This window comes from Suillus clintonianus (genome assembly GCF_016758775.1).
Source record: "Suillus clintonianus strain FC179 chromosome Unknown DEU56scaffold_59, whole genome shotgun sequence".
Taxonomy (NCBI): domain Eukaryota; kingdom Fungi; phylum Basidiomycota; class Agaricomycetes; order Boletales; family Suillaceae; genus Suillus; species Suillus clintonianus.
The window spans coordinates 109,011-135,548 of record NW_024539283.1 but is presented as its reverse complement, the minus strand read 5'-3'; the positions used below and the strand labels follow the sequence as shown (position 1 = coordinate 135,548).

General features: G+C 48.3%; 9 protein-coding genes across 9 annotated transcripts; 3 read left to right on the top strand and 6 right to left on the bottom strand.

Moving 5' to 3' along the window:
- Positions 1-50: 50 nt before the first annotated feature.
- Positions 51-2,667, top strand: DEU56DRAFT_890172 (GMC oxidoreductase-domain-containing protein; the record flags this gene model as incomplete). The annotated part of the gene is made up of 15 exons (XM_041356276.1): positions 51-96; positions 161-412; positions 467-558; positions 613-792; positions 850-860; positions 909-1,034; positions 1,090-1,316; positions 1,364-1,453; positions 1,505-1,553; positions 1,602-1,739; positions 1,792-1,855; positions 1,908-1,996; positions 2,048-2,294; positions 2,399-2,521; positions 2,572-2,667. The coding sequence occupies 15 exons, from the start codon at positions 51-53 to the stop codon at positions 2,665-2,667; spliced, it is 1,830 nt and encodes a 609-aa protein (XP_041206273.1).
- Positions 2,668-6,695: 4,028 nt separating this feature from the next.
- DEU56DRAFT_914797 (MFS general substrate transporter) lies at positions 6,696-9,244 on the bottom strand (the record flags this gene model as incomplete). Its single annotated transcript, XM_041357668.1, has 19 exons — positions 6,696-6,749; positions 6,812-6,998; positions 7,057-7,142; positions 7,197-7,270; positions 7,317-7,344; positions 7,409-7,706; positions 7,759-7,802; positions 7,854-7,932; positions 8,002-8,052; positions 8,100-8,172; positions 8,227-8,244; positions 8,295-8,476; positions 8,528-8,617; positions 8,672-8,680; positions 8,738-8,764; positions 8,818-8,871; positions 8,918-8,927; positions 8,987-9,024; positions 9,075-9,244. The coding sequence occupies 19 exons, from the start codon at positions 9,242-9,244 to the stop codon at positions 6,696-6,698; spliced, it is 1,572 nt and encodes a 523-aa protein (XP_041206272.1).
- Positions 9,245-11,577: 2,333 nt separating this feature from the next.
- On the bottom strand, positions 11,578-13,487 carry DEU56DRAFT_815641 (uncharacterized protein). The gene is made up of 4 exons (XM_041353790.1): positions 12,988-13,487; positions 12,556-12,930; positions 12,304-12,500; positions 11,578-12,248 (listed from the first exon to the last, which is right to left on the bottom strand). The coding sequence occupies exons 1-4, from the start codon at positions 13,365-13,367 to the stop codon at positions 11,908-11,910; spliced, it is 1,293 nt and encodes a 430-aa protein (XP_041206271.1). The 5' UTR covers positions 13,368-13,487; the 3' UTR covers positions 11,578-11,907.
- A 447-nt stretch (positions 13,488-13,934) lies between these two features.
- On the bottom strand, positions 13,935-16,437 carry DEU56DRAFT_860444 (cytochrome P450; the record flags this gene model as incomplete). The annotated part of the gene is made up of 14 exons (XM_041355319.1): positions 13,935-14,258; positions 14,307-14,335; positions 14,388-14,420; positions 14,476-14,709; positions 14,765-14,794; positions 14,841-15,038; positions 15,083-15,149; positions 15,215-15,465; positions 15,523-15,695; positions 15,763-15,860; positions 15,911-15,954; positions 16,006-16,097; positions 16,165-16,262; positions 16,311-16,437. 14 exons carry the CDS (start codon positions 16,432-16,434, stop codon positions 14,113-14,115), a joined length of 1,617 nt encoding a protein of 538 aa, XP_041206270.1. The 3' UTR covers positions 13,935-14,112.
- A 141-nt stretch (positions 16,438-16,578) lies between these two features.
- Positions 16,579-18,351, bottom strand: DEU56DRAFT_815627 (uncharacterized protein). Its single transcript, XM_041353789.1, has 4 exons — positions 18,271-18,351; positions 18,001-18,205; positions 17,484-17,846; positions 16,579-17,422 (listed from the first exon to the last, which is right to left on the bottom strand). Exons 2-4 carry the CDS (start codon positions 18,178-18,180, stop codon positions 16,934-16,936), a joined length of 1,032 nt encoding a protein of 343 aa, XP_041206269.1. The 5' UTR covers positions 18,181-18,205; positions 18,271-18,351; the 3' UTR covers positions 16,579-16,933.
- A 128-nt stretch (positions 18,352-18,479) lies between these two features.
- DEU56DRAFT_815625 (guanine nucleotide binding protein, alpha subunit) lies at positions 18,480-21,034 on the top strand. Its single transcript, XM_041353788.1, has 9 exons — positions 18,480-19,096; positions 19,148-19,168; positions 19,223-19,838; positions 19,892-20,010; positions 20,061-20,110; positions 20,166-20,454; positions 20,536-20,618; positions 20,737-20,770; positions 20,826-21,034. Exons 1-9 carry the CDS (start codon positions 18,889-18,891, stop codon positions 20,873-20,875), a joined length of 1,470 nt encoding a protein of 489 aa, XP_041206268.1. The 5' UTR covers positions 18,480-18,888; the 3' UTR covers positions 20,876-21,034.
- A 753-nt stretch (positions 21,035-21,787) lies between these two features.
- DEU56DRAFT_694670 (Sodium/hydrogen exchanger family-domain-containing protein) lies at positions 21,788-23,882 on the bottom strand (the record flags this gene model as incomplete). The annotated part of the gene is made up of 5 exons (XM_041347200.1): positions 21,788-23,000; positions 23,059-23,265; positions 23,328-23,404; positions 23,440-23,532; positions 23,619-23,882. Coding segments are annotated over 5 exons (1,854 nt in total), but the record flags the coding sequence as incomplete, so codon positions are not given.
- A 46-nt stretch (positions 23,883-23,928) lies between these two features.
- On the bottom strand, positions 23,929-25,620 carry DEU56DRAFT_973441 (60Kd inner membrane protein-domain-containing protein). The gene is made up of 5 exons (XM_041359516.1): positions 25,464-25,620; positions 25,365-25,413; positions 24,505-25,314; positions 24,337-24,447; positions 23,929-24,286 (listed from the first exon to the last, which is right to left on the bottom strand). Exons 1-5 carry the CDS (start codon positions 25,523-25,525, stop codon positions 24,059-24,061), a joined length of 1,260 nt encoding a protein of 419 aa, XP_041206266.1. The 5' UTR covers positions 25,526-25,620; the 3' UTR covers positions 23,929-24,058.
- A 30-nt stretch (positions 25,621-25,650) lies between these two features.
- DEU56DRAFT_815617 (uncharacterized protein) lies at positions 25,651-26,531 on the top strand. Its single transcript, XM_041353787.1, has 4 exons — positions 25,651-25,716; positions 25,788-25,948; positions 26,042-26,329; positions 26,384-26,531. The coding sequence occupies exons 1-3, from the start codon at positions 25,703-25,705 to the stop codon at positions 26,293-26,295; spliced, it is 429 nt and encodes a 142-aa protein (XP_041206265.1). The 5' UTR covers positions 25,651-25,702; the 3' UTR covers positions 26,296-26,329; positions 26,384-26,531.
- Positions 26,532-26,538: the final 7 nt, after the last annotated feature.

Here is a 26,538-nt window from a genome sequence, read left to right as displayed (position 1 = left end):
CGCATCGACGATTGTTTTCCTGCTCGAAGCACCACCCCTCAATTATACTAATGTCCAATGCAGTCCCACCAGAATTCGATATCATCTTTGCTGGAGGTGAATGATAACATCTTCCGTATTGCAGTGATTTTCTTGTTGACGCTATTTCACGGTGCGGCAGGCGGTACCACGGCTTGTGTTGTCGCCGGTCGCCTGGCTTCATTAGACCCCTCGCTTAGGATCTTGATTCTCGAAGGGGGTCAACACACCCTCAATCAAGCTGCTCATGTGCAGCCCTACCGATATCTCAGCCATCTTGCGTCGACGAGCACCACTGTGACATTCAACGTTGGAAATCCCAGTCCACGTCTCAACGGCCGTGCTCCGGTCGTTCCGTCCGCCCATTGCGTTAGTGGAGGCTCAAGTATTAATTGTTCGTAGTATTTTTGCACCGACTAGCATGGCTCCGATGCATTGACTCGGACAGTTATGGTATACACTCGTGCGCCTGCCTCAGATTTTGATGATTGGGGAGTCGATGGTTGGGAATCTAAGAATTTGATTCCCCTCATGAAGAAGGTCCCCGATTGAACCGTTCTTATCTTTTTCAAGCTGAACTATCCATTATTTTAGCTAGAAACATATGAGGTGCAGCCCGATCGCCCAACCCACGGGTACAGTGGACCTATCAAAGTGTCCTCTGGTGGATGCAAACTAGGTGCCAGCGAAGAGTTCATCCGTGTTGGCACGACGTATGACGAGAGGCAATATGCCGAAGACACGAATGATTTAGAAACATGCAACACATACAGCGTGCGCCACCGATTTGCTTTCCCCGTATTCGGCGTCCACTAATGAGATCTGTTTCAGCCATGGGCGAAGTGAGCCGGTGCTCGTCGTCTGTTGCAAATTGCGCTCATTGTGAGAAGGTATATTGACGGGACAACCGGAAGGCGTTATGATGCGGCGCACCACTATGTCTACAACCAAGCTCACAACCAGAATTTACAAATATGGGTCGGCAAACGCGTGACACGCGTGATTTTCGAGTCAGTGTTGCACCTTGGATTGCAATCGTGCCCAACTGCTGATGTTTTTTCCGAATGAAAGAGATATGCGTGCCGTAGGTGTCGAGTTCACCAGCGATCCAGTGTCTTGCCCAGATGCGGATCAGTCATCGAGCACCGTGAGGGCATCAAAGCTTGTTGTTATCTCTGCTGGGGCATTCGGTTCGCCGGCCATTCTCGAGAGGTCTGGGATTGGTGCCGAGGAGGTTCTCAAACGGTGTGGTATCCAGCAACTGGTGGACTTGCCTGGCGTTGGAGAAAATTATCGAGGTTCGCGTTCCACCATTTATTTCATGATGCTGACTTAGGGTTATGAGATCACAACGGCATCTTTGTTCCATACTTCGCTGCCGACGGAGCTGTGACTATGGACCCCCTCTGGCGTGGGAAGGAGAGTGTTGTACAGGGTAAGCGAACTTTCTATATTCCAAGTCCATTTAACCGCCCAAATTTTGTAGAAAACCTGGCGCAATGGAAAATTAATGGCAAATCACTCATTGCCCAAAAGTTGGTATAAACCCGTTGTTGCTGGTGATGTGTTGATTAGCATTTCAGTGGCAGCGATGCAAAAATCAAATGGCGTCCTGACGGCGACGAGCTGAAAGCTATGGGATCAGCTTTTCAACCACGATGGAAAGAATTCTTCCAGGACCGCCCAGACAAGGCTGTTGCAATATTCAGCCTTTTTGAGGGGTGCCTGCACATTACTTTGCTTTGATGACATGCGAGTGCTTATGATGACCAGATGCATTGGATCATTCTCAAGTATCCTTCCCCCTCGCAATTATTTAATTGCCTTCTATTATACAGTACTATTCCCCATCTACTACCCCGTGGATTTTGTTCTGAATTTTCCCATAGCTGTACCCCGCGTCTGCTGGCAGCGTTCATATCAAATTGGACGAGAACGGACAGGAAGCAATTGACTTCGATACAGGCTATCTGAATGAGTGAGTAGTCAATTTCATCTCCCAGTGATGTGACTACGATGATCCACACAGTCCATCGGATATTGTACCTCTTAACTTTGGGTACAAAAAGATGCGCGAAATCTATCGACGCATGCCTTCATACAGAGGTGAAGTCCCCGCCGGTCATCCTCGTTTCCCAGAGGGAAGCGCTGCAGTCTGCGGAGAAACGACTGGGCCAGTGGACTTGAATGCGCCTGACTTGATCTACACTGCAGAAGATGACGAGGCGATCGATCGATACCATCGTGACTACAGTATGTCGCATCCCCATTGTGATGTCAAAATACTGAATCGACACTCAGTGCACATGACATCGCACTCGGTATGTATAGCTGAAACCTTTACGTTGTTACATGAGATACATAATCCTTGCGTGTGTAGCTCGGGACTTGCGCCATGAAACCGAGGGCAGATCGAGGGGTCATTGATGCCTGGTTAAACGTGTACGGCGTGACAAACCTCAAAGTTGCTGACATGTCTATCGCGCCGAAAAATGTTGGCACGGTGGGTACTTATCGGGGATTATTGACGTACAGTCTGACCGATCTCTCTAGAACACATATTCGACAGCGCTTCTCATTGGAGAGAAGGCTGCAATGATCATCGCTGACGACCTGGGTATTGAACGGAGACCATGTGAGCCGTCATAGAAAAGTTCTCAAGCACGTCTGTGATAGGTGTCTTCGTAGGAGTGATCAATAATTTTTGCATAGGTTCCTTATGAGTGATGTGTCCTGCGCTAAAGAGGACCTGTGTGGTAATCATACTGACACAAAGTTGGGTGAATATCTGAAGCGTGCGCATGGAGCAAGACGAGGGCGTAAATGCTATCGAGTGCGTTGACAGGTAACTAGATGAAATACATCACCTGTACAAACTCAATTGCAAGTACAACCTGGGCAGTGCAGCAGATGTAGCGATCTTGGCTACTGTCCTAGACGGGTTTCCGGTAGGTCTCGCAGGGAGCGGAAGCGCCACTATCCAGGCAATCAAGCGGCAGCGGCAAAGATGGTGAGGTAGGTGAACTGGATTTTCATGGCATCTAGTATGTGTCAGTGATGTCCGTCAGTTCCTAGAAACCACCCACCGTCAGGGTTTGGTTGTGTGGTACCGTGTGCGCATCCGTATTAATAGTGGCACGTCCAGGAAGATCTAAATGTGAAATGTTCAAGTTGCATAAGTCTTCAAGCTTCAAGACTCACTGGGAATACTCACTGTAGACGAGGCAATTGTTCTTGAGGATTTGGGACTTACGGCATTCAAATTAAACCCACTCTGCGCGGATTGTGGGCAGATCTAGCACGCGCGGCAGAATTGTGTCAAGAAAGCAAACCCAGGGTCGGCATAGAACATGAACAATTACGATGAAAAATTTATGCGAGAGCCACACAGGTATTTCAAGTTTGCCCATTTAAGCAGCCAATATGACACCAATGGAGCCCGGCATCATTCCCTTAAACCACCTATATGTCCTCTTGAGTCATAGTGAGTAGCTAGCACAATATCTCCACAGCCTGCAGACAACCACTTACCTCAGTCACATTTCATCCAACCCTGTCGCCCCTCATTATTGGATTAAATTCGGTAGTACTATAAACGGATGATTTTGTGATGTTAAGGGCGATGCGATCCCTTCTCTTGCACGAAGGGTTCGCAACGTAAAAAAAGTATGCAGCATGACGGTAAATCGAACCTTCCCCAAACATCCACCATAAACACTTGGTATTATATTGGAAAAATTATATGGCCGTTTACACTCGATGGAGTAAAGGGGACCTGCAGGGTGAAAATAGCAGTACGATACGAGGACAAAAACGTCAGCACATAATGCAAAGTGATGCGAGTTGATGAAAAGCTGCTTCATCAGTGATGGTCATATGTATAGTCAACAGAGACGCAGCAGATGCGGAGTACTATGCGAGTCCACAGGCTGGGATTATTTATGACGGGGGCAGGGCGCGACGCTGTTGCAGTTGCAGACGCAGGTGTTGCGGCTGCAGATGCGGATGTCGCGGTAGCAGATGTTCCCGGGGGATGGGACGATGATCCCTGGTCATGGGATTGACCTTGTTGCTGCTGTTGGCTTTGAGTGTGGGTGCCTTGCGGGAGTTGTTTTGTCTGGCGCGGTGGGGCGACATACAAGGCCTTTGAAGCAGATTAGCACAAAACTAAGCAGACCTTGGAGGTAAATATACCTTTCTGTCCTGGACGGTAGGTACCTCTACAACACGAGGCGTGGTGTGGTGAGAACGGGGGAAGAGCGAGGAAAGCCGACCAAGGAGAGTACGTGATGATGAGGGTGTTGCACGACTACCACGTCCATGGCGGGGAGGAGGACGACGTGTTGCAGAAGACTGAGACCATATATATTAGGAAAAATGGTAGGCGATGATTTCGGAAACTCACGCCAACATGCTCTCGTGCATCATCAAAAAAGCCTGGCGGCAATCGATGTGGATTCGCGAATTTCTGGTTTCGACGTTGTGTGGCATCCGCCTGGCACAAAGATGAATGAAAGTATGGCGCATTAAAAAAGAGCCACACCTCTAATATTGACTTGCCGCCAAACTGAAATAACAGATTAGTGCACATGATTTCTGTAAGTTGGAAATTAAGAACTCACAGTCAAAAGTTCATCAAGGCCAGCTTCCCTGACAATAGCAGCGACATCCCATGTGTATATGTGGTGGTCGCTGGAGGCAGTGGCTAGCAGCTTTCCGTCAGCAGAAAAGGCTGCACAGTACACTGCAACATCATGGAAGAGGGGTGGTCCTATAGGTTGATTATTTTCGATATTCCAAAGTCGGGCAGTCTTGTCGGATGATGCGCTTGCAAGGATACGGTCATTGGGAGATAATGAAATGGCTTTAACAAGATGCGTGTATCCTTCGAGCACGGCGGTTTGTGACCCAGTGGCTGTGTCGAATTTTCTAATCGATCCGCCAAATGACCCGGAGATAAGCGTGTTGACATCTGAGCACCAAGCCAAGCATAAAACTTCGCCAATGTTTCCCTTGAGCGTTTTCAGCAGTTCACCTGTCTTGGTATCCCAGAGTTTCACTATGGACTCGTCGCTGCTGTCATTCCCGCCCGTCGCAATCATCGTTGCATCGGGTGAATAGTGAACCGCGCGCAAGTTTGCATGCCCAGTTTCGATGGGTCCAAGGATGGTTTCGCCGCTCTCGACATTCCACACTCTTGCCGTTCCATCGTGTGATGCGCTCACCAACTGACCTCCATCTGTACTCCAGCAGATAGACGACACCCCCGAACTATGGCCCGTCCATCTTGCAGTGACTTTCCCTGTCTCGATGTCCCACAATCTCACTATTCCATCATTAGAACCGGTTGCTATTTCCTTGCCGCCCGGCGACAACGCTATGGCCCACACTGTTCCGCTGCCTTTGTCCTCCCACTTTTCGCCTTTCTGTTTGCCACTCTCCAAGTTCCATACTCGCAGCGAACCGTCGCCATAACAGGTGATGATGCACTGTCCGTCCGGCAGGTGCACAATGCCCCAAACTTGTTCTTTTTGTCCTGCAATCCTCCGTTGGGGCTTGACCGTTGACATGTCTCGTTTCTCAGTAGTGTGGGTTGGTGCGTGCCATTTCGATCTAGTAGTCTGGGAGACCGTGTATTCCAGAACCCTTTGCTATGACAGTCTTCAAGAGCACGGATGTCTTGCTGGGGTCAGGGATCTTCGCATCAATTCTTGTTGCGACAAGCGTACAACACATGTTATCACTTACCAGTAAACACTTTTCAACGGAACTATGCCTGCACACTTGGAACGAAAAACCGAATTGAAGCAGTGTTTTGTTGAACTCAGCTGCAGAGGCGAGTTTGGATAGCGTTTGTTTCTGGTCACCTAAACGTCAGGTACTTTCCGTGCACCACACTACATAAGTGTAAGCTGTGCAGACCAAGCGTGGCCAAGCTCCAACCCTCGTCATCGGCACCGCTCCACGCAGTACTTCTATGGACTCCATGCAAATAACAAGACGGCCCTTGGCATAGATTTCGTTGGCATATGTCCACGGTGCACTGTCGAACCAGCAGAGTCAAACACGTGCATATGGCGACCGGGAATTTTATCATAGTATCTCTGCGATACATCTGAAGCCGGAAGATTGTCCATGTCCAAGCACCATAATTTATGAGGTGTTCGTTCGTTCGAGAGTAATGATGACTCAACACAAACGTATTTATTGGCGAGCTTGGCCCAAAATGCGGTAATGAATCGCATAGAAAGTCCATTCCAAGAGTTTCATGTTACCGCAGCACGTTCGGATCCCGCGGCCCATCGATCCTCAGCCTTTGGCTCCCTTTGACCCATGGAAATATGTCTGCTGTCCCTGGACATTAATTTTATCAGCATCAGCGGTGACCCACGCTCTTCCACCTATATTCTCCTATATCACGCTAATCATTGATGCGCGCTAGATCAATTCGTGCGGTCTGCGGCCTTCAGCTCTGCGTTGGCATCGTGGAAATTTTCGGCGTTGAGACGCATTGTCTATAATCTGCTCAATTTTTGATCATTTTTTGAGCGTCGCCACAGGATATGATCTCATAATTGATGCCATAAACGAGCACAATGATCGCCGTTTGGGGAATCAGAGAAAATGTAACTCTCAGTAACATATGTGACCAGAGTAGGGATAAAGCTTGCTTTATGTTACAAAACATATCTGAAGTCCCTGTTCTGTCTATCTGTCAAATCCAGGTATTCCTAGTGCAGGCAGATTTATCAGCCTTGTACTCGAAAAGCGATTACCGATTCAGAGAACCCACCTTGTCGACCTTGACTTCTACACACTTCCCATCCTCTGTGAAGCGCTCGATAACATATTCTTCGCTATTTTCAACAGGTTCTGCATCACGGATTCGGTTCTCTCGGACGAGAACGGTGCGGATGACGAGGAGAAGTACCGGGCAGGCGACGTAGCATGCGCCAATTACAGCCCATGGAATGTGGTAACTGTACATTAATCATGATCACTCCGAACCTTCCTAGAGTCAGGCGAAGAAAGACCTACCGCGGCTTGTATTGTGTCTTCCACATGAAGGGTCCAGCTGCGTTACCAATGCAGTAAGCCGAGAGCATAATGGCGTTAGTAACAATCTGCAGGTTGATTTTCACTTGAAGATCGGCTTCAATAACTGGCGGAGTACCTACCTTCTTCGTATGACCAGCAGTCACGCTATTGAGCCACGACAACGCCAGCACGAATCCAGGCACACTGACGCTAGCTGTGGAGCGATGAGCATACAAACGCACTACGGATGTGAAACTCACTCAGGAACTGGCTGATGAGAAGTCCAACCTAATATCGGGTGATCCGTGATATTAAGGACAATTAAATAGACTCGCAGAAGTAAACCACATACCTGATCAGACCAAGGAAGTAGGTTGACCAGCAAGATCCCACACCACGTCGGGACGAAGTATATAACGGCAATATATGCTCTGGAATTGGGCCATCGTGTAGCAAGTTGAACACCAGTGAAAATTGTCAAGATTTCGATTACACCACCAACACAAGACAATAGAGTCGTCTGTACATCGTTGAATCCAAACGACGCGATGATGAGTGCTTGCTGGTTTGTCAATGAGTTAGGCACATTGTCTAGAGCTGAGAAGAGGGCGAAGAGCCATGTCTTAGGGTCAGTCAGGGCTTCGATCAACCTAGAGATGTGTATGTGAGAAATCAAAGACCACAATTGTATTGAATACGTACTGCTCCGTCTTGAAGTGTTTGTTTTCTACCCCTGTTTGGTTTTCCTGTGCTAATTGTCAGACAAGGGCTGATACCGATTTGGTAAACAAACGTACCTTTATGCGCTGCACGGCTTTCACCCGTTCGTCGGGAGTAAGGAACCAGGCGTTCGTAGGCGAATCAGGGAACAAGAACCTTCAAATCAGGCGGAGATGTCTTAGTTATGGAGACTAGGAACTAGGAACGTTTGCTTCATGGACCCACCAGAATAAGATGGCAAGGATCACCGTCATTATACCGGTGATGATCATGAGCCTGTGATCTATCAGAGGGAGTAAAAGTTATGAAAATAAATGTCAGACCATTGCCATGGTTCAAACCCTTTTGTATCAATGTGCAAAACACCAAAGCTGATGAAACCAGCTATGATTTGTGCTAGAGTTCACTGGCTTAGGCAGCAACATCGAGCATATATTTCGGTAGGCGCACCAAAGCCATTCATCAGAACTAAACTTCGATTAGTTGGCTTTGGCGATCATTTGCGAATGGGAACTCACACCAATAACCAACCCGTAGCGTCTGTTCCGTCCGTGTGTAGAACATGGAGCTAACAATCAAGAATCCGGCAGTGATCGACCCCTCACATGCGCCTAGCAACAGGCGTACAACAAGAAGCCCAGTGAAGTTTTTGCATGCTGCATGACATGCAAGTGCAACTGCCCAGATGAAGATATTGATACTGATACAAGCCGTTATTGACATTCACATCGATAACGCCTGTGAAGCCTACCTCATCCACTTCCCGACTGGGAATCTCTGAAGGGCAAGGTTCTGGGGATACTCGAAGAAAAGATAACTGAGATAGAATACAGTGCCAAGCCTGGACGATAGTGTAAGGACCATGATGCAAAGTCGAGTAATACATATAGCTCACCAATTGTACCTTCGGACAATTCAATTGACTTTCAGACTTTCGACTCCAAAAACAACAACAACTTACTCGTTCGTAGTCAGCTTCGTGGCCTGTCTGATGATGCACGTCAGTATTGGGTTGAATTAGTCTCGATACCTAGTCCTTACTGAATTCCAAGGACGGCCGCATAACCCAGGGTTGTCTTGTCCATGAATTGAATCCTATGTTGGAGTAAGCGCTGACTCGTAGTGAATACAGTCAACCTACCAGTACATAGCTGAACAGTGGTCATCAGCCACAATCTATTTAAATAATTGAGTACAGTATTCAACTCACCACACATCAGAGGCATGATATGTCTATCGATCTTCCTCCTGAAACGAAATTGAACGAGGTCGATGTACATGCAGTTTTCACAGCGCACCTTAATCTCAAAGCCTCGTCTGGATCAAGAGTTGAAGTTAACCCAGCAACGAGCTGGGCACCAGTGTCAACATCCTTGGTCGACAAAAAGACCCCTGCATGTTTCTTGTCCCTGGGTACAACACTAGAGGATTCCGAAGTCGGTTTGAGAGGACGTGGAGATGTAACCATAACTTCGCTGCGCGCAAGTTGTGGGGCCCAGCGGAAGTTAACTCGCCTATTTACATCTTTTTATGCGTCTAAATTTTGCGCATCGCTGGCACAGATATGCCCGCCGGTCCAGGTTGGTGACGTATTCCCCCCTGCTAAAAGCCATCAAAAAGGATGTAAGTCGCGAGAGCAACCTACACAACGGCAGCCAATACGCTGCATCCACATGCACAATTTAATATGTACCTTCAAGTTGGAGTTATCGTTCACCCGGGACCTGCCCCGGAACCCGAGGTAGTCACAGCTGCAGACCTAGTGGTCACTGTAGTCACTTAGAAGAAGGAAAACACAATTCCATCATGAAATCCGTGCACTGGGCTGCGCCTGGATGATGATCAATCAAGAATAACTTGAAGTACCATTTTTTGGCTTCGGAATATTCTCGACGACAGAGCGATCGGAGATAAGCGTGTTTAGATATCCGAGGACTAGCTGGACCAGGCTAGCGCTGCCTTAGCCAGGCACGAACTTGAGGACTATACATCATCACATGCTTTAATTGAAGACTTGTCGACGCCATTATATATGGTCGAGGCCTGTCGCAGTCATCGTTAGCATCGGAGAGTATTAACAGTGAACAGCGCACGTACATATGGCAGTCCAAGGATGGTCTCTCGCGAGCCTTGCACCCCAGCAGACAGACCTTTGCCTGTGTCAGTAATCGCACTAGTAGGCCACCATCACTCCCGCTCGCTACGTCCTTGTCGCCAGGCGATAAAGCTATGGTCCACAGTGTCCCTCTTCGCCTTTTTGCCTGCCGCGGCTACTCTCCAAGTCCTATACTCTCAGCGAAGCTTCGTTGGAACAAGTGGTGATGCGCCGTCCGTCTGCGGGCAAAGTGACCGTGACCTAACCCGTTCCTTTTGCCCTGCAATCTTGCATCAGCGGAGTTCAGCAATCTTTGTGATGCGTACTGACTTTGCCAATTGGAGACTATATTTAGGTTCCTCTTGGGTTCCTCATAACATCTCTTCTAGGGCCGCCATCTGTTTGACAACTCAGTGGGCGCGATGACCACAAAGCAGGTAAGCGGTCGGTGGCTACATCGAAATCCACAGATATTAATCATGTTATATTTATCATTTTGTCATTAATCACGAGATGGCTTAGCAGTTTTCGCCCAACCCTGCGCTCTTGTACTTAATACTATCCGGTATTTCCCGTTCACCAATTGCGAGAAAAATGACCAGGGACCAGGCGCCGTGCTTGGCCCATCTGCCAGTGGGCCACCCGCTGGCCCCTACGCCTGCGCACCTCTCGTTGCATTGCCCATATGTATGATGACTTCACCATACTCATTTTGATCTAAAGCTATGGATCCATATGTGCCACCTCGCCTCTGCTAGTATTCTTGAAACCTTCTTCTCGAAATCGTTAATTTCCCAGTGCGATCAGCTTCGAGTTCCTTCCCTGCACATTGCCAATGCTCGCATCTTACACCTCGCCGTGTGGTCAATATCCGTCGATCTTCTAGCCCAAGTTGTCAATGATCAGACCAATAGGAATGTAACAAACGCTCGTCTACTTGGGGCACAGCCCTATGCAGGGCCTCAGTACGTATGGGACTTACTATTTTTGTCCATCGTCGAATGTCCGCAGGTATAATATAATGACTTGTTGGCTCCGAGTAGCATCCGCATCGGAAGGAGCAGAGCCAATCTGGGGGCTGACAGTGACAGGGAGGTGTGTGCTCGGGTAAAAAAAGGTTCAAGCGGGAATGAAGTACCTCTGGGTTCATTAAGTATCGTCAAAGTATGTAATTTCCCCCAGATCTAAAGGGGGATCTAACTTCAGGAATTCTCAATATTTTACCCTCGTCAGTATCCTACACGTTCATGCTGTACGTGTGATCGGTCACTTGAATGGCAGCGAGATCTTGAAGTCACCGTTTAGGTACGGAAATTTCACGAGTATTCCAGAGCTTTCTATGATGATATTTACGAGATTTAGTTCTGATTGCACCTATACCGGGACTCCGAAAATATTCACAATTGCCCGTGCGGCGCATAACGTATGTACAAAATGACGCCGTTACCGATTCATTGCCTTTTTATGTGCCATCTATGGAGTGAGTGGAACGTGCTTATCGATATCAGAGTTCCTTGAACTCCGGTGAATGTGGTCATTGAATGGAAAAGGTGACATATTACGATCAGGCGCGTTATTACGATGAGCGACCCCTTTGGCTAAAAATCAAACTTAGGTTTGGGATCACTGACACCGATGCTCAAAAAAACAGGTCGCAATTTATGACACTCCGGTGGTTTTGCGGATCTGAGCAGATCGAATTCAATTGACCCAGACAGTGCCACATGTGTAATGGTATAGTCACTGATCTGAATGAGATCTCCCCCCGCTGACGAAATATATTGCGCCGCACGAGTTTTACCGTTGCAGTCGCCGACCACGTACTTGTTCTGATGGAAATGATACATCCGATACAATGGAACAAAGCCGAAAGATCCAAATCTTAAAGCTTGGAGCAAAATCATTATGAATCCCTGCAATGGTGACGGTGGAGAAAGATCGTTGAGATCATGCCAGCATGCCTGCAAAGGAGAACGGGGACCACGAACGCTTGCAGAACGGAAATTAATCCTAATCGCTGATTTGATGAGCCCATCCTATAACACCCCTAGGCTGGCTTTAAGCTGATCTGCGAGATCATCTGTTTCCTGCGTGTTGTTATCTGTTTCTTTCCAAACCTTCTCTTCTGCCACACAACGCTCGCACTGGCAAGCTCCGAACCCCCACTCTGATAATCTCCGGCGCCGATCCCTGAGATTGCTCTGGGGGTTAGTGTACGTGATTAGAAGCTCCTGTCCTACTTCGAAATCCTCCTTCGCGATCACCGTGATGCGCGAGAGGGCGGTGCGCTGGTCCAAGTGCCTTATGGAGACGTTAGGAGTGCAACTGTGATTAAGGTGAGAGTGTAGTCTGTACAGTCCACCATGAGCCTCCAGATCTACGAACTGGTGTAAAACAGCGAACAAAAATATGATAGTTATGGAACAGCTTACTGAGACTCATACGACCCAAGCCACGTAAGAAGGCCTGATATTCGAAAGTGACTTGCTGCAGCACTTCGGGGATTGGCTTCTTCAAGATGCGTGCCAGTTTTTTCTGCTCAGCAGGGGTCCGAGGATCTTTGAATGCTTGCAAGTACAACTCAAAGGCTTTCCGCCAATTTGTGCGATCGGGCTCCAGTCCCTGCTCGCTATTAGAGAGTCAATGGCCATCCGCCATCGGAGTGTTGGAGTCCAATGGCTCACCGAAGACACTGAGCGCGTTCTTCCATCCCAAGCTCAGCGAGGCCCTGAACTACTTCCCAGTCCAGCTCGAACGTTGCAGCATCTTGCTGAGAAGCAAGTAAAAGTCGGCTGGTACATTGCGCGAGAGCATGCAGGGCCATCCACTGCGCATCTCTTGCGAAGGCAAGGAGTGGTACAGATGCAGGATTGCGTGCAGAACATAGGAGAGGGTGCACTTTTTCCGCCTGCAGACGACAGAGTCTATTGCAGTATCTTGCTGTGCAGGGAGTTGCAGTTGTGGAGGCCTCACAGGATATATGCAACGGGGAATGATCGCGGATGATGGACGAGCAGAGGGAGCATGCCTCAGATGAGTGCTGGAGATCGTATATATCCCTTTTCAAACATAACTTACTCTTCGATTCGAGCGACAAAACTCGTAGGGGTGCTCACCATTCTGGGGCCAGGATGAAGGGATCCTCTTTCCACAAAACATCCCCTTTTGATATCTTTTCTTTAGCAATGAGACCCTTCCCCTTGATTGCGTCAAAGTACTTGACTTCCACCCGACTGGTTAACTTGTTGACATCAAGGCTCTTGTTGAGGCGAGATGACGGATGGATGGTGTTGGTTGTGCTACTGGGCGTCCCGACGAGGCCTTCACTCTGCAAGATCTTTCGAACGCGTTTTTCGCTGACCGTCCATGATGGATTGGCGTCAAGTACGAGGCTGTGGATTTTGGCGACGCCAGAGGCAGGGTTACTCTGTTTTAGCTTGATAACGGCCTTTCGGACTTCGTCTTCGGTGGGGACGACGCTTCTGCCAGTGGACATGGTTGTTGATTCCGTCGAGACCAACTACACAGAACTACACCTTGGTAATCAAGAAGAAACGAGTCAAACGACTGTGTCACTGCTCCTGACTTTAGATGACTACTCAGGAGACTACGTCACGGTTTCCTTAAGGTCTGCCTACTGGAGACTAACTTCATACGCGCCGCGCGGATCGTGATGATCAAGACTACGTAGAATTTCAACTTTACCGACCATGCACATTGCAAACTCGGGAGGATGGTTGCCAGTAGCAATATCATGCTACACACCTCTATATGCATGGGACACTTTCTCGCATCAATTGACCTGTGCCGTCTTGATGAAGCACAAACTAAGGGGTTCGACCACGCGGATTTCGCGAAGGGGCTTCTCGGACTCAAACATTTTTGTCCTGAATATTGAATGCTAGCAGCTTCCACGATAGCTCCGCGACGATAGAGGATGTCTCAATCTTGGGTCTTGCTTTCGCCACCCAAGATGGCGGCGACAAGTAATCGAGGAGAGCTCATGGACGTCGTGCTGACAGGGCGTACTGGTAGTAGTACTCACCAATGCACTACTAGCATCAAATAAGATGAGTTCACGTGGAATTACATAATTGATTCTTTAAAGAAACTATAACACATCATGTACTTGGTTGAAACGCCAGATGATCCAGTGAGTCGAGACCGAGAACGTAGGACCCTTTGCTTTATTTCCACGACGAAAGATTTTCTCGGCGACATACTATCCAGCGCCATACGCATCAGGTTGCTATCATCTCGACTCGGAGCGGCATCTGCCACTTGGACCCAGAACCTTTGACATTCGGAGATGACACCTGCGCGGTCCACTCGATCTCTTGCGTGGCAGTGAACTTGAATGTCCGGACGAGCATGTAAAGTACAACCTCTGACGAAGTCGTCAGCCGGAATTTAATCAGGAACAAAACCTACGAACTCATCTCTAGTTCTGAAAACTTAAATCCACTGTGTATGTTCTCATCAGAAACCAATAAATGTTGTAAAGTTTGCATCTCACATGCACGCTCTTCCGCCGCCAATGAATGTCATTCTAGAGAAAAGACGGTTCAGCATCTCGGGCATTGGTATTCCCAAATATCGCTCACAGGTGAGAGTAAACCCCTGGAATCTCGGCATCAATAACACTTTTTGGAAGTGGAGACAGCCATCTTTCTGGTTTCCACTGAAGCACGTCGTCCCCCCAGATTTCAGGGTCTCGATTGGAGTTCAGGATCGACATCATAACATTCGTGTTTTTGGGCACAAGGACCTCGCGCATATATGTCCCATCATTCCCTTTGACGGGACGCGAGAAGGGGAGGACTATATCTTCACGGGCACTGGAAATAGAAAAGTTGGTTCGGGTGCGTCTAGTAGCATCTGTGAGGGACATACACACGCATTGCGAAGGTAGCTGGAGGGTACCTACGCCACCGTGAGTATATACAAGTAATTAAAGATGAACTCTTACAAGCGCAGTGTCTCTCTACATACTGCATCGAGGTAGGGAAGATTGGCCAGGGCATCGTAGTCAAGCTCGCTAGGTTCAGCCATTACCTGTTGAATCTCCTTGCGCAGTCTGTCTTGTGCATCTTGCTGATGAGCAAGAGTCAAAAGCGTGCGACACAGGGCACCTGCAGTCGTATGCGTTGCAGCAAAAACAAGCGTGCTAAAAGCAGTGTTAGACAATTAAGTGGATACAACCACGCCCACCTCATCTGAGCCACAAGCTCTGAATCCGGAAGACGATCTTCCGCTGAGGCATCCATGTTGGCCCGAACTATTACAATAGATGGCTCCGTGGTTAGGGACTCGATTACAACAAAGAAACCTTCATGAACGCACGCAGTATGCTCATGATATCTTTGCCTTCTCCAACCTGGTGCAATACCGCGTCGTCTCCCTCAGAAATTGCACGCTTCTTTTCCTCGAAGACTTCCATCGATGTCTTGTGCATGACGTCAACAATATCGCTGATCTCTTTCACTGCCTTCCATGGAAATATCTTTACGACGAATCTCCTGAGGTTAGGAGTACCGACATTGATAAGGAGTGGGAGGAACTGCCTCACGACAGACAATTTATATATCGATGGCCTGGAGTTCTCGTTAACCTTCACCCATCAAACTGAAAGGAATTGCCAGGATGCTTACAGGAGATTCTTGACGGCGATGCTATATGGATTGACATCACCTTCTTTCAGACAGTCAAAAGAGTACCCCAGTCCGCTCTGCCCTACAAGTTCAAGAGCGGTGCGATTGAGCCATTCCAACATATTGATTTCACGAGGTCCATGCTCTACTTCCGCTGCAATGCCGTCTCGGAGCTATTAGACAGGTACAATCAATAACCCCGCCGACGCCAGATAGATAAGCTAGGGCCTAGGCACTTACGCATGTCGTCACTTTAATGAAAGTAGGTACCATGTCTCGCACGTGACTGAGAGAAAAGACAGGGTTGAGCAGCTTACGCTGCTTTCGATGGTGCTCGCCTGCATGAGAAATAAGATACAGGGACACACAATAAATAGTGTCACCGTACCCGACGTTGCGAGAAGGCCGTCCCCGAAAAGAACTTTGCTTGTCCTGCAGGGCTGTCCAGTAAAGTGAAACATCAAGCACAATGAAATTCCCTACGCTAAAAAAGAAGGGGCTGCTTCAAAATTGTGCTGATCTTTGACCATGATGTGGTACATGGCCTTTGGATCAAACACATACAAATGCCTTGCCTGTGAATGACGCTCTCAGAAAGTATCTATGCTCTTGCTTGGTCTAGAGTGACTGCGATTGACATACCCCAAAAATCCCATAGAACTTCGATACTGGACCGTGGCGTTCTGCGAGCATATCATGGAAATCCCATGAATACCGCGCAAAAACCTGACTCAAGTTACCTGTTCAATTTTGTCAGTACATTGACTCGTTGAGACTTGTGCACTTACCTGTCCACCAATGCTGGCGAGGGGGCCCAGAAATGTTATCCAGCGGGTTTCTCGCGAAGTAGCTATACCAAATGGCATAGAAAATTGACCCCACAGCGCACAACAACAGATAGACATAATACATGATAGTTGAACAAATGCCTTTAATCAAGACCAGGGGTTTTTGTACGCCTGCAAGTCAGTAATTATCCCATGGGATGTCACCCAGGATCTTTCCGTGTCACGTACAAGGAAATTACTATCGGGCGCTGGCGGGAACGCGGTGATTGGAATAGATTAGCATACTGTTGGATCAAGATCAATATGGTAGCATGACAGAAATCTTTGCACCAATGAGTCTTATGCAAGAAGCGCAGGCTTTCCCGCGAAGGCTAGAACCGAGGGTTCGCCGCTCATGCGACAGGAGATATAGCGCCAAGAAGCGGCAACTTCCCCACTGCCAAGACCCGGGGACAACGAATTATACGGAGTTTCTTCCACGCATGAATTTTGCCTCCGTACACCAGGTGTACGTTGATAATATGATAGGACTCGGAATGTCTAGAAAAGGCACTAGACAAAGAGAGATAAGATTTATGGGTGCTATCAATACAGCTGAAAAAGAAAATGTGAACTACATGACCTCAATCAACCCTCGCACGTTTCCCGGGCCTGCCTTCTGAGTCATCACCACCGCCTTCCTCTGGTCGATTCCCAAGCTCTGTTCGCACTTCACTCTCACCAAATGGACCTCTGTTGGACGGCGCATCCTGACCTCGCTCAACTGAACGTGACCGAGATTTATATGGAATGGTTGGAGCCTGGCCCGATACACCCCTCAACACATCGAGCTCGTTCTCTGCTCTTTGTCGTGCGATGCGTTCCTCCTCCCATAACCTCCTCATGTCCTCCAACTGTGCTTGTAGGTCACCCATTGCTTGATCCATGAGCAACTTCTCTAGTGTCCATTTCTCAATGTTGCGCGCCTCATTTTCTTTCAAATGATGGATATACTGCACAGCACGCTGAAGAATTGCGCCTTTTGCCTTCTCGCCAGAACTGTTTGGTACTATGCGACCGAGTTCGTTAATGCCTTCGTTGATATTCCCTCGGCGTCGACGCTCGACTTCTTTCTGAAAACATTACATCGGCATCAATGACCAGAACACAGTAGGACTCGTCGAAGATACCTACATGATTATCTTTACGCTGGCGGGTCCATTCATCGGTGCCCATCGCAGCGCTCCTGGCGGCCCGGGATCTTCCTGTGGATCCAGACGCCGGTTGTGGAGCTGACTGTTCTCCCATATCTGTATCACTGAGAGGATCGCCTCCATCCTGTGTGTGAGAAGCATCCGGAGGGGTTTGACCTGCAGCTGCCGCGGCCGCAGACAAGTGTCCAAGGTTAGGAGGACCGCGGGGATGTGAAGAAGGGCCAGGGTCGCCGGGGAATGGTATGGGGTGCTGAAGTTGATTTTGAAGGGGGAACAATCCGGCTTGAGCGAGAGCCTGCAAAGATTGAGCGGCCTCCCCGGTCATATCGCCCTGAGCAGGAGACTATTTTTGTAGCAAAAATGGTGTTAGCGGAGCATGAAGTGAAAATTGACGAATGACAGCAGAAACAGGGTCAACTTGAACGCCCGTAGGTCATCGACCGGACGAGGGTAATCCGATATGGCGTTCAAGGATAGAATAGTTGTTGCTCACATACCTTGTGGAATAGACTGGGTAGGGTCTTGAGAAGATTAGAGACTTGAGTAGCATCCATACCCTCTATTTGCAAGGGAATGCGATCGCCATTTGAAGCAGAAACTGTAACTGGTACAGGTGAATTCTGACTAACGCTGGTAGATGCGCCGGCGGGAATAGAAGAATGTTGAGCAGAAGTCATGACGAGGGCTGGAGTCGCCAGTAAGCTAAACAACTAGCCATGTTACTGGACTTATTTTGTGGAATATTGACTGAGGATTTGTTGACTTACAATTACAGCAGGATATATGCAGGATGAGTTTGGGAGCAAGCGGTCTGCAGAAGGTCGTGCTGGTCACGGGGTAAGGAGGTCAAAGTCACGGGAAAGTCACATGTCGCCTCTTATATCGCGAAACTGAATATTACAAATATAAACAAATATATCACGCCACATGTTACGGCAATAAACCCACGCAACTGAATTGTTTCAAGGTTGGGTGGGTTTTGAGTCCGACCATCATTATTATCCTCGCTTGGCTACCCTGGTGCTACGCCAGTCCTGCAGGCCCTGACAAGCTTGACATAGCACTTTTACTACTGCCGCAAGTCTCGCCACTGAAATTTGGTCCACATAGTTAATCCCATACAATCATTCATAAACACGGTTTATCAATTTGGCTAACTTACCAGGACCCTTCAGGGGAGGCTATGCAGCCACGGGTCATAATGCTTGGCTTGTGAACGGCCCCAGGCTACTTATCCATGTGCCGTACGGACGGCGCCTATATTGATCCATTTGGTCGTCTCTCCTTCGGCGGAGTGACAATTCATCCTTCTCTTTCTCTCGTGTTTATCCTTTTCTTTTAATCTGCGGTAACCTCTCGTTTGTTTCATCGTCTGATTAGTGACGATGCGCATCTCTGTGGAAGACCCTCTTACACTTGCCATCGCACCTCCCAAAGATGAAACACCCGAAGAGAAAGAAACACGCGAGCAGGCTGAGATCGAAGCTCGTCGAATAAGTGAGGCTATCGACGAGCAAATCCGTCAAGAAAGAACCGCACTCAAGAAGAAGAAGAAATCTGTCAAAGTACTTCTCCTCGGACAGAGCGAGAGCGGTGCGTTCATCAGAGTATTATTCCGGAAGTGTGCTGATCCCGGTCAAACAGGAAAATCCGCTACACTCAAAAGTGCGTATCGAGGGCACTCATGGAGTACTGAGGGATTAAGATCTCGTTTCACAGACTTCCAATTGCAACATGCACGACGCGAGTGGGCGGAGGAGCGAGCCTCATGGCGGACGGTCATTTATTTAAATCTCATTCGCAACATTATAAAGGTCCTGGATATCCTCGGTCGAGAGATGGCCCTAGTCGAGGGCGAAAAGCGCCCTGGGTCTACATCCATGGATTATCTTAGCGATTCTGACGACGAAACAGTCGTTCGCGGGTTTGCTTATCGTTTCTTGGACAAGCACCGTTTCATGCAACGGCGTCTCGGCCCTTTGCGCAGCATTCAGACTGACCTCGAGAACAAGCTCGGTCCTGAATCGCAAGAAGTTCGATCAACAACTTCCATATCCGCCACACCATTTGATTCTGCAGGCTCTCAACCACTACCTAAACGCCCCTCGCGAGACTTCGGCATCAATTCAACCAATGGATGGAAATCCGCCTTGGAAAAGCTACGCCCGTCGATGATGGCCAGTCCCCGTCTTCAAAAACGGAATGATAATGATCACAATGAGATTACTGATGTGCTCGTTGCGTGCAAGGAAACCATGCTAAACTTGTGGCAAGATCCTGTTGTCCAGCAAGTTTTATCTCATCGCAAGACAAAGATTGAAGACTCTCCGGGCTTGTGAGTATTCCCTATCCTATACTTTAATGTCCATACTCATCGGGTAATCGAAGCTTTATGAACGACATTGATCGTATCGTGTCGTATGACTATGAACCCAGCGACAACGACATTGTTCGTGCGCGTCTACGAACGGTTGGCGTTCAAGAACACAAAGTTGTGATGGACGAAAGTGAGTCGTTCGATTACTTCCAGACATTTCGATTAAGCAGCATTCCGCAGGTAACGGTAAAGAGTGGTTATTGTACGATGTTGGCGGAACGAGGTCCTCGGTAATTTCGATCACTTATCTAGTCATGTCATGGAACTTACAACCGTCCTATGAAGCGTGTAGCATGGGCGTCGTATTTCGACGACGTCGATGCCATCATTTTTCTTTGTCCGATCTCTTGCTTTGACGAGCAGCTCCGTGAAGATCGTCGCATAAACCGCCTGGAAGATAGCTATCTCCTATGGAAATCAGTCTGCTCGTCTCGTATTCTATCCAAGACCGAGATCATTCTCTTTCTTAACAAGTGCGACCTCTTGAACAATAAGATCAAGCGAGGGTTGTGTATAAAGGATCATATCCCGAGTTACGGCAGTCGGAAAAACGACACCATCACAGTGATGAGATGTAGGTTCTATTTTTCTCAAAGTTTGCGAATAGGTCATGGCTATACGTCGATACTCACGCAATCATTCTCTTCTTTTCCAGACTTCCAACAACATTTCAAGGAAATTTCTAAACAATATTCCCCGGAGCCACGGCCGTTCTTCATTCATTTCACATCGGTAATTGTGAGTCTATCCCACTGTTTGACGTGCCTGGGTTCCTTGAGAACGTTCCTCCGTTGAGGAATCGCTTACCCAAGGCAAAGCTGGCACGGAGGATGGCTGACTAGTTTTTTTCTTTTAGGATACCAAGGCAACCGCAGCCACGCTGAGCGTAGGTGAGTTGTCCACACGAGCTTACGGTGTCTCGATTTCTCACATAGACGCTCTTAGTCGAAGAAAGTATCCTTCGTACTCATTTACGGAATGCGGATCTTCTGTAATATCGCCGTGTTATTTTATCACAAACCTTACTATACTCCCCTACTCATCGCTGTCGATGTTTTCTACACGTGTTGTACCACCACTTTACTAATATGTCTGTACCCAATGTCGATATTATCCTTGCAACGACCCCACCCACTCTGGTAATAATTAAAGGGTAGGTGATTCAGACATTCAAGATGGTTGACACACTTGTTTGCAATTTGCAAGATTACCACTACACTGCATTTTTAATGAAAAAATATGTTGGGAGATCTATTGCAATTGAAACAAGCTAGGCCTTGGTGACGCAGCACCCATCTAAAAATAGATCCTGTGCAATGCAGATCAGAAATTACGTTGGTGAATATCCAAGTCAATCATAATATTTGTTTGCTTTCAAGCTAAAGGAGGTCACCGGTCAGAAGTCTTCTTGTGGAACACTCCTAGGCTAGTACTGTAGTTGGCAAGTTCTCCTTTGGAACAGTGCTAGCTGCTAGCAGGGGATCTACTAGTGGTACCTGCCTGGCCAACGTTCACCGCTATTTTTGACTTACTAGTGACGTGGTTCAGGACTAGCCTAGTGGCATATCAACGACTCTCAATTGAGTGAAATCCCTGATAGATCACTTAGCAAAAACACTCTAATAAAATATATAATACGTGAAAACTGTGAGACAAATCAAACCTTAGAGACCTGCTCGGCTCTGTCCCTCATCTCTACCGTTGCTGGTCCGCAGCACGGGTGTGGCGAGTCCCCTTTCAGAACGCATTTGCTCTTCCGGAGATTGTGTCCTTGGACTTGAAAACTGCCTTGCAGGCGACGTTGTCCCCACTGCTCCAAGCTCTATCTCTGGGCTCTCAGCCTCGTCTTCACTGTCATGCGGCGTATCCAGTGCGCTTGCATTCGCACCTGCGGGTTGACCGGATATTGAGACATTCCTCCGCGCACGTCTGGCGTGAAACGTGCGGCTGGCAGTAGCATTCGAGAACAAAGGAAGAAGGTATCTCTCATCCAACGCCTGGAACCATTTGCCGTCCTCGTTGGCCAGTCTTGCATCAGGTCTCTCCACGGACGGACCGGCATCCGCTGAGGGCGTGGCCATAGGGAGCACTTCTGCTTCCGACTCGAAGGACTCCGATGATGCTGCAGAAAACATAGTGTTGCCGATCGGCGATGGTGGTGCTCCCGGGTGGTGATTATAATTGCGCGCTGCATAGTGTGACCCTATTCTGCCTGCAGCCCTTCCATATCCGTGCTGCGATGGCGAGAAATAGGGCAAGGGCTCAGAATCGTCGGTGTATCTGTTCCATACGCCACTATTGCGGCGATTTTGCCATGGATTGCGTCCCGGAGGTGCCTCTGCGTCATCGTCGCTGCTAGCGGCTTCGTCTTCAACACCTGTGCGAATACCAAGGATCTCTAGCATGCGTGCAGTGGTACCCCCAAAGACGAAAACGGTAAGGACCACTACAACAAGCACAGTTGTCCGCAGCGTCTGTGCGTTATCGCCCTTGAAGCCAGCCGCAAGTGCCACACCCACTGCACCTCGCAAGCCAGCCCAGAACAACATCATCTGGTAAGAGTGTGGAAGCTCTTCTGTTCGCTGTCCCCGAGCATGGCGAGCGAAGAAGTTGATCGCTTCAGATAGAGGGAAGACGGCTGCGTATCGGGTAAACACGACTGCAATCGTCGTGAACGTAATGAAGAGGGGCTTGACGTAGTTGGTAACGCGCTCAGTGGACGGAGGGCTTGTGAAAAGTGAGAGACCGAGGTAAATGAAGATGAAATTTTCGGAGAGCTGAGCTAGAGTCGAGAATATATATTTTGTTGTTCGCTGCGTTCGCCGGGACATGGTGTGATATGCGTAGTGTTTCAAGGTGATACCGCAGAAAAGGAGGGATACGATGCCAGACATCTCCAAGCCGTTCGACAAGAAATAGCATGTGTATGCGCAGAGGGCAACAAGACAAGATTCGATGGAAGGATATAGACTCATCGATGAGTGTTTGAGGATGAGAGACATTCCTAGGCCGAAACTAACGCCAAGGGCCATGGATACGCTGAATGAAAGCAAGAAAATTCCTATGCCATGGAATATGGACGAGATATATATCTCTGTGCCGTCGAATCGGGCGAGAGTTCTGAAAATTAGAAGCTAAGTATGCGCAACCTAAAGGGAGAAAGACAGTTTGAACTTACTCGTACATGACAATACTGACCGCATCATTTAGCAGACTCTCGCCAAAGATGATGGTGTAGAGTTTTGGGTCCACCTTATACTGATTGAATATGGCAAGAATAGTCACTGGATCAGTTGCAGATAGTGTAGAGCCGTAGATCAAGCACTCCAGCAGTGTAATATCCAAGCCTTCTAGTCCCAGGAATGAGTAGATATACACGAGCACCCTGTCCTAGAACAGTTAAGCAAAGTATTGATAATGCACGAAGCGGTATCGCATGTGACGCACCCGACACCGACAGCTGATATTAATGTGCCTAAAAATGCGAAAGTAAGGATGGAACCAAAATTGCGGAAAAAATTCTCCTGCAGCAAGGTTATATGTCAGACTCTGTATTGACAATATACGCATTGCTCGCCTGCTTGAGTTCATACCCAGAGTTGAGAATGATGGGAGGAAGTAGCAAGTTGAAGAACAGAGTATGTTTGAAGGTCTATGAATAAAGTTTTAGCCACAGACAGTCGCAGGTTTGAAGGAGCTCGGAGATGCGCGCCAGCGAAGCAACAAGTGGATACTGACCAACATTCCTCGAATCATGGTCCCCGGTGCAAGCCTAACCACCAACCCGACGAACATCCCTGCACAGATAGAGATGGTAGTCTCATGGATGGCCCGGATTTTCCTGATTTGCAGGTAATAAGACGTCCATAACGAGAGGATAAGTAGCAAGCAAACAAGAAACAGAGACCACGACGAATAGTACTCTTCGTCTTCTGGAATGGGAACTTCAGACGGCACTGCGGATGGCGCCTGTACTGTAATTGAGCTCAACTTGAAGGCCATGAAGTGCGTAGCCAGAAGTGCCACGGCTCTAACAGGGTCACGGGTACTGCCACTTTACCCGCACAGGGACGTTGGCGTTACGTAATACTATCGCTTCAAACTTGAACGAGCAGAGCATTGGTGTATTAATGAGATATATAATAGGACCCTATATGCATGCTGTCTCCCTGCTTATTTCATCTCCTTTGTGTCTTTGCCGCCTGACTTCGAGCAGCGATTATCTCACTCCTCTTGCTCACGTACCACGCTTTCGCGTACTGCATGGATTCCATCATGGTGGGTGGTTTGACCTTTGGTTCGACACGGGGAGTTATCTTGAGCCAATTGCGCACCGTTGCGCGTTGTAGGATGAAGGATTGCAGGCTCGACACCATCACACCAGTCAGGATGGATAACCACAAACCCTGAATAATTATTAGAATCGAATATGCAAGAGTTGACAAGGACAGCCTACGCTAGGCAGTGAGCCCATGAGAGGAACGCTCAAGAACGAAAAGATGCGCATGTAATTCATGATATGGGCCATATCGGGACGCTCAGCAAAATTAACGTCTCCCTTCATCACCTGTGACCACCGTTTAGCATCAATTCCCTAATGCATAACCTCTCTGAATACACGTACCGACATTTGAATGTTGATGGCGACAGTGGACAAGATGGGCAGGATATAGTATGGGTCTGCCACAGTCAAATCAGGCAGAAAAAAGACACCGCTCTCCTTGAGCTGCTCTACAGGAAGCATGGTCATCTTCCTGACAGCAAAGAACAAACCCAATGTGACTGGTATTTGAACAAAGGGCATGATAATGGAAGGAAGCACCCGCGCTCCCGCTTGTTCGTAAATCTTCTGTCTCTTCAGAGATATACGCTGCAATGCAAGGCGGTCGCTAGTGTCGATTTGTTTCCATTCCGCCGTCACGGCCTGCAGTTTGTCGGTATAGGGAAGTAAGCGTGACGAGTTGCGAAGGCTCATGATGTTGGCAGGTAGAATGACTACACGCCACAGCAGTGTACCAGCGATGATCGTGTAAAACCAAGGCATTCCACTGCTGACCTGTAGAATTTCGAATGTCCATCTTATGATCCCAGCCGGTGACCAGCCAGCGAGGCCTAGTTCCGCTAAATCACCATATTGAAGGGGTGGGATCGCGATGTCAAACGCAGGAATATCAATACCCGCATCAGTGCCAGTAATGCCTGTTACACTATCCTGCGTGGTGGTTTCTGGTATCGGTGCAGAGTCTAGTGTCACCGCATCGACCGCTGCTGCCGGTTCCGAGTCCACAACAGCAGAAATGTTGCTACTGGAAGCTGGTGTTGACTCCACTGCAGATGCTGCCTGCTGCTCAGGTATCGCCGATTTTGACCACCAGTAATTACGAGTATGCGGTATGCGCTGGGAAGAGAGCACCCTCGGCGCAAATTTTGAGTGCTGCAGTAAGACTGAGTAAACGAACATTTATTACGCATAATAACGCGCACCGGCAAAGTTAAAAACCGCGCTTGGTTCTGAGACACTTGGGGCCATATTCTGTAGTATCTATTAGCAGTGTTATGACAGTAGACTCATTGGAAACGTACCTTGCACCAGGAACCCTTGGACTCAGGCGAATGCCTACGCGCACCGTCGAAGACAGGACCATCAATATTAATACTCTGCTCAAGCTACTCGGACCACCCCTTCACTCGCAACTTGAGCTTCAGTGGAAAGAATAAGTCAAAGAATAAAATGTGACGAACCGAGCCAAACCAGTTTCTCACCACTTGTCATAATACCAATTGAGCCAGTTTGTCGGCTCACTCTCCGCCTCACCTCCATCATGCATACATACAGGTGAGCTTGATCTATTACAACTTCGCGAAAATAACTTACGATCTCATAAACGTGGTTGAATATTATAATAGAGGTCACAGAGCAGATTCGTTCAGGCCAATTGACGTCCTTGAGCTCAACGAACTTAGGGCGCGCAACCGCACATTTAATGGTGCTTATCGCCGTACCGCCATTGCTACCCTTGGGTACGCACTAACGGCCCTCCGACTGTTTGATTCGCGTTTTCTTAAAAGTGAGTCTGCTATCCTCCCTCTTTGACTTATTCCATGATGATTGTTCCTTGCCCTCCCCACCGTCACCCGCTGTTTTCCATAACATCGGACAGTCGGTATTCTCTATCTCGTCCTCTCTATTCTCCTCTTTGCTCTCGGGTTTATTCGTGCTCGAAAGTCACGGCACGACTTTTCCGACCGATCGAAAACTAGCACTCTTTTTGATGAGGCGCTCCCTACTGTCGGGCAGGAAGACAGACGAGAATATGGACGTCCATTCATAACGGCCGGACGTGATGTTGTTGCTGTTGGTGCTCTCGTGATGATGGTGGAGATCCTGTTGCTTGCGTTTGTACTTCAAATGTGACTCTTGCCTGTGCGGCAACATCCTCACACATTAGGTACGGTGCGATGTTTTACCTTGCTAGCTCCACCTGAACTAAATTGTATGGCAGCTCTGCTGGCCAAGTGTTATTCATACCCGCACTTCTATCCTTCGCTGTTTCAGCCTGGGAACGCAGAGCCTTCGATACGCCATCTACTAGTGTTGATGTATCGTAACTATCGCATCAAATACATTCACATGGTCAATGCGGTATCCCTAATTTTA